General features: G+C 39.7%; 1 protein-coding gene across 3 annotated transcripts in view; it reads right to left on the minus strand.

Annotated features, from left to right (window-relative positions):
- Positions 1–12116, minus strand: part of LOC136242373 (transducin beta-like protein 3) — a 112279-nt gene that overhangs the window by 87973 nt on the left and 12190 nt on the right. For all 3 annotated transcript variants that reach the window (XM_066033780.1, XM_066033779.1, XM_066033781.1), the window contains exon 6: positions 10511–10597. In XM_066033780.1, the coding sequence (XP_065889852.1) occupies positions 10511–10597 (87 nt within the window). The remainder of the gene's footprint in view (positions 1–10510; positions 10598–12116) is intronic.

Below are 12116 nucleotides of genomic sequence, written 5' to 3' on the forward strand. Positions count from 1 at the left end.
GGATTTCGCTATGAAAACCACTCAGTGTCTTGTTATCCTCGCCATCCTACAAGTTGAAAAACGTTGGGCTAAGGTGAAAACTAGCGCTATAGCTTATACAACAATCATTTCCACATGTTTTCGAATACGGACACGCCCTCACCACAAAGCTACCATTCTGCACAGAGTAACCACTCTACAAGCAAGCTTACCTGCCTAGGCCTTTAGTGAACTGTGTAGTTTTTCCATAAACGATTCAATAGCATTGATTAAAACATTAAACTCGCGTAACGGAAATTCTCCGTGATATCTCTAGGATATGTCCGTTTATCATGACCGAACATAACCAGAACGTACTAGCTGCTGACCCATAATCAAAATTTTTAGGTATGCATATATAATACATCCAGTGGCTGCACTTGTATTGGCTTGGGTGATCGATCGCCCTGTACAGGCTATCAGCCTAATGAGTGTTACATATTAGCTGTAACACGGACATTCGGCCTTTGCCTGGCATGTATTCCCTCTGGCCTGCGGCCCTCGGGCAGTCGGGCATAAATATCAGGCAAAGCCCTCATGCCCATGTTACAACTATTACATATTAACTGCTATTCCACTAGGAACCTGTGAGAGGGCTAGGCCTTTAAATACAGTGAGTCAGAAACATGCATCTAAAACTGTGAAGAACGCAGAAAAAATCCCAGACCCAGTGGTGATGTCATGAACTTGCCCAAGTAGCTCCACTATTAAGTGCTAAGTTAGTTATTGCTGGGTGTCACAGTAACTAACTTACTGTATACATGGAAAATTTGGTGGTGGCTTTAATTTGGAAGTTTGGTAAATTTCAAGCATACCGCCAAATTAAAATGACGTCAAATATAGCGAGCCCCGTTTTTAATATTCACACGTAGTTATTCTAAGATGGCCACGGAAACCCTGTTTTAGTTCTTCAAACGAAAGGCAGGAGAACTAGTAAAGACATTGAAAGTGCAGACAGAGCTGTGGCTAAAGCATTGGATGGTGGTGATAACCCTGTTTACTGTTTAAGGTCTTCAAACAAAAGAAGCAATTCAGCAGGAGAACTAGTAAAGAAATTGAAAGTGAACACAGAGCCGTGGTCGAGGAAAGTATAACTCGTATACCGACGAACAGCACACAGAACTAGGAAAGTATGCCTTTGATAATTGGCTTACTACAGCACCAAGGCAATTCTCTGAAGCGTGGGGCATTAACATCACTGAATCAACTGCTAAGCGACTGAAGGCAGAGTATTTTGACAAACTAAATAAGAAAAAAAGAAAGGTCAAGCATAAAAAAACTGAACAAATTGACATTAAGAAGCTGCCCACTAAAAATAGAGGAAGGCCATTGATGCTGGGTCAAGAATTAGATGCAGCAGTGCAAGAGATTGTGAAGTCCCTCAGAAAGGCAAATGGATCTGTCAACACTCTTGTGGTAATGGGTGTGGCAGAGGGTATAGTTGGAATCAGGGATATCCTTTAGCTCAAACGAATTGAAATCACAAAAAGCTGAGCTAGATCAGAATGGGTTATGAAATGCACTACTTCTGGAAAACTACCTTTGAGATTATTTGACGAATCAAAAGAAATTTTCCTTGCAGATATAGCAGGTGACGTTGTGATGATGAAGTGCCTAAAGAACTTATCATAAACTGGGATCAGACTGGTTTGTCAATTGTTCCCACAAGTGACTGTACGATGGAGAAGTGGGCACAAAAGTTGTACCTATTGCAAACACCAGCGGCAAAAGGCAGTTGAATACTGTACTGGCTGTGACTACAAGTGGTGAGTACCTGAAACTTTCGATTGTTGTATATATATAAAGGGAAAACAATGAAATGTAACACCCAACTGTGACCTTCCAGAAGGATAGGACATTTGGCATAGCAAAAATCGTTGGTCAAGTAAAAAGACTACCTAGAGGTACAATAGAAAGATCATACCCTTTGTGTCACAAAAGAGAAAGGATTTAAAGCTAGCACCAGCACACCCTGCTATCACTATATTTTATGGGTTTGAGGGAAAACTGCAGATGAAGTAATTTTGTCGCTGCAACAGAACAAATTATACCAGTGCAATTGCGACTAAAAAGTTTCAACCGGTAGATCTTTCTATCAACAAACCTATGAAAAATAACATGAAAAGAAAATTCAGGAGTGGTATGCTATTGAAATTCGACAAAAGCTCAAGACGTATTCCTTTCAGTCAAGTACAAGTGGATGTCAACCTTTCGATCATCAAGAATCTTAGTGCAAACTAGATTATTTTGGGGTGGCAAACACTAGAAAGGAAACAATAAGTAGCAATTAACGGCTTTAGGAAATCTGGGATTTACGGAATTTAAATCATTTTGAACCAATAGTAAAGAGTATGTACTATAATTGAATTGTATACTAGTAACTAGCATTTAAAATGATTATGGCTGTACAGTATTGTCAATTAATATGTACAGATGCTTCCTTTTTTATTCTGGTAAAATTTTGTCAGCACGATTATGGGAAAGGTATTAACTGCGGAAGCAGCAATCCAATGAAACCCTTTACAGTGGAGTATCTGTAAAGCATTAGATGCATTCAGCAATTAGCCTCTTAGACTTGAGTGTAGCTTGCAGGCTGTTAACTCTAAAATTTCCTGCTAAGAAATTTCTGATCAAAATGTTTGTCAGGTCAAACAGTCACCTGCATGGAAAAAAAAAACAACATGTACTACTTTACTATGTTTCGTGTACTGTGTGTTTACTGTAATAATGTTTAGACCTAGATTTGTAGGTGTTGAACTAATGATTGCAGCTAAAAAAGACAACATACTTGTAAGCAAAAGGTATGATAATTGTACATATTGTACTTTGTGTGGGAGGATCAAAACAATGCCGCATAGTGTATTGTCCATACAGTACTACTTATTAGCTGCAAAACTGAACTGCACGAGTCACACACAACAGTTATGCAGCTAATTGGGAAAATACAGTACAGTTATGCTCTTAATTGGGCAAATACAGCACACTTGGGTAAATACAGTACAGTTATGCGGAGAATTTATTCACAGAATGTTACGAAAACAACACACTGAACAGTGCTAAAACCAGCCAAACTAATCCTACCAGTTCGTTCAATAGACTGTATAAACACTTAATGATCGTCTGAACACAAAGCTATTTGTGACCGGATTTGCGAAAAGGGGTCTTCCACACACATCCAATTCTATGAACTTGGAAGACGATAACTTTGTGTTCAAGTAACCTATAAGCTTGAACTTTTCTCCATCCATTAAACTATGCTGGTACTCACTACTGACCAAATTTCAAGTCATTAACTTTTTTTCAATCTGAAGTTACAGATTGTCAAAGTTGATAATTTAGATGTGTGTGGAAGACCCCCTTTCGCAAATCCAGTCACATTTAAACATGACTCCACTAAGACAGCACGATTGATCATGTGCATGACATTGTAAAGCACTAAAACTAGCCTAACTCAGTGACAAATACTGTATAACGGTCGGTCACCGGACAAAAACCACACATAATGGTCATGTGACCGCACATTAGTAACAACAGTCTGTCATGATGGCCGGCCAAAAACGCTCAAGTGATCGGACATTTCAGCAAGTGTTGTCTGCAACAAGTTCCAGTAGTTCCGCTACCAGTACAAAGAAGGACAAACGCCAAATCGCCGTCATGACCTTTCAGAAGTGGCAGCAGAAGTACGACAGTGAACACCAAACATTATCGAGACTGAAATGCGAGACGGACAAAACGGACATAAGAGCCACGTTTCGCTTCTGTGGTGTTCTGTTTGCAGGGAATATCGAGACAAGATTTGCTATATGAAGAATTACTCAAGTGCATGGGTAAACGGATTGGACAACCATCGAACAAGTAATGTATTGGACCACGCTGCCTCCGACGGAGCAGCACAAGAATGCCATGAGTAAATTTCGCAATGCACATGTGCAATCGAAGGCCCGCAGCAAGCCAGTAATACAGTACGCCACAATTGCTCGTGCCCTCTCAATGTTAAGCAATAATAACCATACTCACTATAAGTTTGGAAAAATGCAACAGGTGTAATGACCTACTTAATCAGTGTACAATATAAGGGAAAATTATTGCTTGGACAGAATGGCCGATCAAAAGTAAATTTGATTGGCCATTTCTGAAATTGCATGGCCATAAGATGGAGGTGTACTATCCTGGTGTGCGAAGCACAAGCCTTCTAGGGGGTCTGGGGGCATCCCCCCACAGGAAATTTTTGCATCTGAGACCACTTTTAGCTACTTAGCACTGAACTTTAAGCAATTGCATTTTACAGATAATTAATTGTTTATTAGTACAAAATTTGCTGCTGTATACCTATTTTATAAAAAAAAATGAATCAATGTATTGTACAGCCAGTTTGTAGACTTAGCTGGGCTAAATGCTTTGTTACAAGTGTTGTTGAGTCAGCGCAGATTGAATTATCAACTAGCTATTGCTAAAGTTTCTCTTGTGAATAGCAATAGATCAAAATTTATTCTCGAACTTTCCGTTTGCAGAACACTTCTATCACCTGACTTTCATTCCACTTTCTCCGGCTAGTGCATTCTCTACAGATTCTAACCACGAAATGGCCATCTTATATTTAATATTGTACCTCCACATCGCAAACATTACTTTCTTTTCTTCTCCTGGAAGGCGCCACTCGTGTAGTCAGTGTAGTGATCGCTTCTTCACAACATCGACAGTAACCCACAATCGATAATTGGGGTAAATATGAGGTGCAGTGCTCTAGCTTACGCATGCACATCGAGTCGATGCTTCGACGGGATCGAGACTTCACCTAGCGATTAAATAGCTTCGGTAAGGAAACGATACTACAATAATAATAACTATAAGTTATAAAGACTAATAATAAAGAATTACAGTTGTAAAAAATATTTGATCGGCACAAATGGCCGACCAACGGCTACATTGATTGGTCAACAGCATCACTTGGTCGGAAAATGGCCGACCGTTATATTGTACTCTGTTAATTATACTAGAATGTCCAAGAGGTGGTGATTCATGCATCTCAGCATAATGATTACATTTGATCATCACATGTACTACAGTTAAAATTAGTTTGCATGTTGCTTTTTACAAAATATAAAAATAATAGTGCTAATGTACTGTAATATATTATGTAAATTCATGTGTACCACATATTCAGAAGATTATGATGTATAAACACAGTATTGCTCATTGTGCTGCATGCTAAATATGTTGTAAAGCTACAGTAGCAAAGTAGAATTTGCATAAATACTAGTGAAGACTTCAACAAACTGCCAGTATGATATATATGATTTGTATGACAATTTTCAGTCAAAGTTGCCACCAAATTCAATATTGGGAAGTAACTTTTTTTAAATTTCCTGAGGGGGCATGCCCCTATACCCCTGCAGAGGGCTCATGATTCGCATTTTGCAGAGTGTGCGCCGCATCACTTCTATGTGTGTTTGGTATAAAATTATCATTAACCCTTTGTATAGATGTCAATCCATGTCCGACCATTTTAGCAAATGATCTAACATGTTGTCCGGACACCTTAAAATAGTTATATTTGTCACTGCTAACTAATCCTATTAGTTCGTTCTTCAACTAGAAATAGATTATATAAACACTTACTGATATCCTGATCACAGAAAATTGCAGCGGTTTGAGTAGGAGAGAAAATCGCTCCGAGCTAGACGACCAGGAATTACAATACAACACTTAAAGTATCGCCTATGCTTGTGTGTGCAAAAAATACAGCACCTGGAGGGTGTCTCCAAGCAAATACAGTACTTGGCTTCGCCTTGTGTTGTATTAGCCTCTCGACTCACCCCCTCAAGCTGTATTTTCCGTACATACACACACGGCGGTGCTTTAACTATAACATAAGTGTGGTTTAATATCATTTAGCCATTCCCTTATGAAACTTTTGTGTGCAACTTGCATGCAATTACACGCATGCACGCTCTTCAGATGGTTGCAAAACAATAGCACAACTTTGCAAGCATACAGTTCAGTAGCAAAAAAAGTAGTAAGTTGTTTTGCTATCATATTGTACGTATGCAATATGTTTTCATACAATAGCATAATCTTTCTATCCTATTGGTCATATACTGTAATGGTGTTTCGTTCTCATACAATAGCAATGTTTTGTGCTCTGTTTGCTTTCAATTACATTTGTGCAGTTTGCTTTCATAAGTTAGACTTATTAGGGGTCAGTTTGCTCACAAATTACACACATGCAAGTCGCTTTCTTTCTACATACACACAGTGTGTTATAGTAAAGCACCGCCATGCGTGTGTACGGAAATACAGCATGAGGGGGCATGTCGAGAGTACAGCACGAGGCAAAGACGACTGCTGTATTTGCCTTGAGACGCCCCCAAGCGCTGTATTTTTCGTACACACAAGCATAGGCAGTTCTTTAAGTGTTATATTGTACTTTCTGGTCATCTGGCTTGGAGTGATTTTCTCTAGTACTCAAACTGCTGTGATTGTCGGTGATCAGGATATCAGTAAGTGTTTATATAATCTATTTTTAGTCGTAGAACGAACTAATAGGATTAGTTAGGCTACTTTAGCGATGTACAATGCTACGCATGTGATCAATCGTGCTGTCTTAGTGGAGTTGTGTTTAAATAGCTTTGTGATCAGACAATCAGTAAGTTATGCAGCTAATAAGTACTATATGCACAATACACTAAGCAGCATCGCTTTGATCCTCCCACGTAAAGTACAATATACAGTATGAAATACCCAATCAGATGAAAACAAGCAATTGTTTATTGACAACCTGTTGGATATTTTCAAAGGAAACAAGAAGTAGACTTTACTAGTGGGAGGTGGTATTCTAAAAGAAACTTGTAGTAGCAGTACATGACAATACAAGTACAGGTGCCTTGAAAGTGGTTGAAAGTGGTGCACCAGAGGTGGACTGCAGCTACTGTTCATTATGGCTTCTCTGTTACAAAGCAAAGGAGTATAACATTTAACCTTTGATTTGAATACAGAAGCAGCTGAGTATTTGGACATACATCAATGTCTGTATTTTGCTTTGGGACATAAAAAGGTCGACCATCACTGTGAAAAATTGTGTGTAGTGGGACTAAATAGGCAGTTTGTGGTTTGTAACTGACTTGAAGTTTTGTATTACCTTGAAGTTTTCTATTTCTTGTATATGCGAATTACAAATTTTATTATTACTATGTTCTGGGCACATACAACCAAGTACAATCACCAATGGGACAACCTACAAATAAGACAGTGCATGACCAGTACAGTGTGTGTGTGTGTGTGTGTGTGTGTGTGTGTGTGTGTGTCTGTGTGTGTGTGTCTGTGTGTGTCTGTGTGTGTGTGTGTCTGTGTGTTGGCACATAAATTTAAGCTTTATTGGGTATAATCAAGACAACAGAAATGTGCACTCTAATATAATTATATACATATATAGCAGGCCCTCAGAATTCATTCTCAACTAAGTCTAGGATATTAATTTATTTATCTGTACATAATTTGTGTCCTCCTCATGCGATACCAGTTGTTTAAATGAGGATGGATCATGGTGATGGATTAAGACATGGCAGGAGTTGACAAGGGCAGACCACAGTGTTTATCTGGGACAAAAGAAGCCGAGTATTCCACTATGTGTCACAAACAACTGCTATCTGACTCATCCGCTGAGTTACATTTTTAAGCATGAGATTGGTCGATATCTCAAAAAATGGTCACATGGTGTCTTGGATACACTGCAAGATGAAATAAAATGTGTAGCAGATCGTGGCAGTGCCTTCAAAGGAATACTCATGGATATGGTACATCAGTAGTGTGCGGACACTGAATGGTAGCTACAGTAGTGATTGGCATTTCACAGCTACAGGAGATATTATTTTATTTATTGTTATTACAACATGAAAACATGACTAGTCTACCTCTGTTAATAATCCGCCTGAACACATGTGAAATCATGGGTGTGGTGCTGGGCGTTATATAGAATTACACGTTTGTTCAAGTCATCAGTACAAACAGGCATAATTATTATACGTTTGTGCCTTTGTTCACCGGCGAGTCAAACCCCGGTTAGTGCAAGTTCATAGGCCTTGTAGTTTTCCCAAACATTAATTATTCATTCATTATTATTTATGACGTAGCTTTAACCGCATTTCGTATTATTCTTAGTACTTGGTTGTATAATTAGCACTTTATAGTGACCAGCACTGACGGTCTGACAGCAACATGTGCTGCAGCCTTTGGATTGGCTAACCTAACATGAAATAAAATGCCAGCATTTGCAAGCTGCATGCATGTAGTCACTCGGTTGCTAAACTGCTCACAAGTTGCACACATGCAAGTGTTTACATGCAACAGCTATGGAAATGTATGAGCGCAGTCGGGCCAAATACTAGCATGCACACAAATGCAAAATAACAGCACTTGCATGTGTGCAGTTTATATAAAATTTTCATAAGGGTTATGGCACTTAAAAGGTTTACTATATACTCAGTATTTGATTAAACAATGATAGTAAATTATTCAGCTATAATTCACGCAATGAACAATGGTGCATACTTAGCTTAACAGTAGTTAGTTCAATTCCAGCCCATCAGTATGTTTTAAAAACTAAACCTTTCAATATCATATCTTGTCTGTAGTTTTCAGAAGTTGACGTTTACACTTTACCATGGCACTCCTTCCTGGTGATTGTCGTTTGTTAAGATGGTATCGAGATCAATCACATAATCAACCACTCGCACTTTCTTAACAAGAAAAATATCTGCTTCCTATACACTTCATTTTGGTGCCTTTTTCAGTTAATTCTAATAGGACATATCGACACTAATCTTGTATTGCTGCTCATGGTGCTCTCAAAAACGAGGGTACACAGGATCTCTAATCATCCTTGTGGCAAGTCAGAAGAATATCGATGATGTGCATTAGTAATAATGCAGCTCAATAATCCACCAACCCCCAAGTACAAGTGACAAACTGCCAAAATATTTCTTGGCACGTGTCCGATAATTTCATTCCCTCCTTAATTGCAACTAAATATGAGTCGCTGGAATTTCTGTCTTCTATTTCACACATGAAGATTTCTCCTACGGCTGGAATCCATCTATCTATCACTATACACATGGAAACCACAAACACAGGAATCGACGGCTTTTGTATCCATGACAGAATACCAATTAACGCACACTGTATTACAAATCTTGTAAAAAGCATGAATGGATCTGCCAAATTAAAATGTCGTCAATCTGAATGTTTTGACATATTTGCCAATTTAAAATGACACCAATCAGTGCTTAATTTGAATTGCCTAATTTTTAACTTGCCAATATTTCCACTTATACAGTATCACACAGTAGAAGAGCTGCCCTGTTTAGTTATATGGTAGTTATCACTCCCACACACTGTGATTTAAGTCACAATGTACCACTCTGCGTGGGCAGTTCAAAGGCACCGCCAGTGCCATAATTTGTATATTGCACTGCTGCAGACCGCAGCGAGTGCATTATAACTTATAACGCACTGGTTGCGGTTTTGTAGACCACAACGAGTGCATTATAAGTTATAATGCACCGACCGCAGTGCAATATACAGATATTGCACTGGCTGCGGTTTTGTGCAGCATAGCACAAGTGCCGGTTGCGAAGACCACTACGACACCTCACCGAATAGGTGGAAAGACACTTCACAGATCACTCAAATTCTTTTATAGCCTGACATGTAAAGGTCGATTGTGGGCCATAACGTCACCAATACGTATAATGTTTACAAGCAGTCAATGGCGATCGAAAAAGCCAACACGGGTGGTCACAACTCTAGTCTACATATATATAAACGTACTTATACACCTTACTAGTCTGGTGCCATCTTAGCCCAGATTAAACTGTAGTCCACTTCGACAATGACTCAATAAAACAAATTATATTCTAAATAATACTAACCTTTATGTTCGATTGTGGTAACCAGTTTTGTCATGCCACCAGATTCGAGTTTAGCCAGTGTGAATAGTAAGAATTAGACTAGTATCGTTTAGTAGTTGGGTTTTGTTTACTTAAAACGTCTATTTAGCTACTTTTTTTTCGCTCGAGGGAATCACTATGGCGATTAGTCTGGAGCTTAGTCTATATGGCGATTGAGTGATCACGCTGGCATGTTGAGCACTACATAATGAGAGTCGAACAGCGAATGCAGGTTAGTGATATAACCCATAGCGTACTAGCTTTCAATATCTCAGGTGGCTGCAGTACTGCAGGGGGGACGTCATCGCAACGTCCGGCTTGGTTACCCACAATCGAGATTAGAAACCTGGCCTTTATAAGTGTTACAGCTGTCTTGTGAGACTCTCCCCACCTATTAGGTGAGTGGTACATAACAGTTATACAACGTGCACTCGTGCTCTGCCTGTATAAATGCACTTGCCTTCGGGCCTAACGGCCCTCAGGCTCATGCGTTTATATCAGGCAGAGCACTCGTGGCCGTTGTATAACTATATAATACATGTACATACCTGCTAGACAACAAGTCCCATAGTCTAATCTTACAGTCGGAGGAAGAGGTGATCAGTTGTAGGCCTTTAGGGTGGAACTGCACCAAGCTACATTATAAGAGTAACTCAGTGAATATACATTTGTTGGGATATGATGTATATTATAGCATATAAGGAATTTGTTATTTAAGACAGTTTCACGTGACCCAACTGGACAGTCTAAAACACAAGTCTATCATTGAACAAATATGTTTTATAGTTGCAACATGGGCACGAGATGTCTGCCTGATAATATTATGTCCACCTGAAGCACAAGGGGCGTAGGCCTGAGGGCAGACATATATCAGGTAGACCACGAGTGCCTGTGTTACAACAATTATGTAACACTTCTATTGCAGGCTAATATAGTCTGCCAGGTGATTTAACCACTCATGCCAATACGAGTGTGACTGGATTCATCAAATGTTACGGTAGTACACGTACTGTACCGTTTAAGTAGGGATCCCCCCAAAAATGCTGCCTTCAAAATTTGTTCTAGAGACATCTTACGGGATGAGAATCACTTTTCGGAATAATATTAGTCCATCTAACACTGCATTAAAAACAAGAAAACACTAATAGGCGGCCATACATAGAATTTTTTTAAATTGTTAATGCTCAGATTTTAAACTCATTGCCAGCCTACCTGACCATAGTCGCAAGCCTAGAGGCCAAACTAAGCAACTCACAGCCACCATTTTATGCTAAAATAACAAACTCACCAGTGGGATGTGCCTTTTGGGGTTCCAACAAGTTGGGGTTTAGAAAACCCAGACCGGACCGGAACAGGTCAACTTCTTCAAGTAAGCCAATTCACACAATAACTGTAACATACCATTCACACAATAGCTAGCTATAACATACACTCTACAGTGATCGCACACGAAACTTCATCCATGATAAAACAACCTAACTAAGCTATTAAAATACTTTCTACTACATTTCACTATATAATCGCTACAAAGCTACAAGCTCTTTCTGCTGTATTCAACTGTTACACACTAGTGACCGGCTGAATTTATTAGAATCGTGATATACAAAGTGAAAGGAACTAAGATAACAGCAAGCCTTCGAACTTATGTAAAGGAATGGTCATGGATGACTGGCTAAACTAAGAAAGGTAAGCTAGTTCCCATGCAGGGTAGCTTTAACGTCTCGTTAAACAGAGTTAACATAGAGACAGTAGGAAGGCGTGAGCTGCTCCGTAGCAGCTCACACGAGCATAGCTTCAGACGACAAGTCACATCCGGAGTGTGGGGCGTGCGCGCAATAAATAACCGGATGTTTAGCTGCAGCCAATCATTGCTGTAAAGACCAGCTAGTTGCTTGTTGTATGCAAACCATGAGTCACGAAGAGTCTGGATCCTCTATGACACTCGACAATGTTGGCAAGGGCGGAGACGACCCGCCACCGCAACCAGTGGAGAAGACAAGGGAGCAACTACTCCGGGAGGAGTTGGCCAAGTACGCGTCAGAGGCAGTTGAGGCAGCTCTGTCGGCGAGGGAACGGACTGAAGCAACATCACATAAGAAAGGAGCCGATCAGATTGTTTCTACTCCTCGCCCAAGTTCTCCCAAGACTGGAACG

This window comes from Dysidea avara, chromosome 13 (assembly GCF_963678975.1).
Source record: "Dysidea avara chromosome 13, odDysAvar1.4, whole genome shotgun sequence".
NCBI lineage: Eukaryota > Metazoa > Porifera > Demospongiae > Dictyoceratida > Dysideidae > Dysidea > Dysidea avara.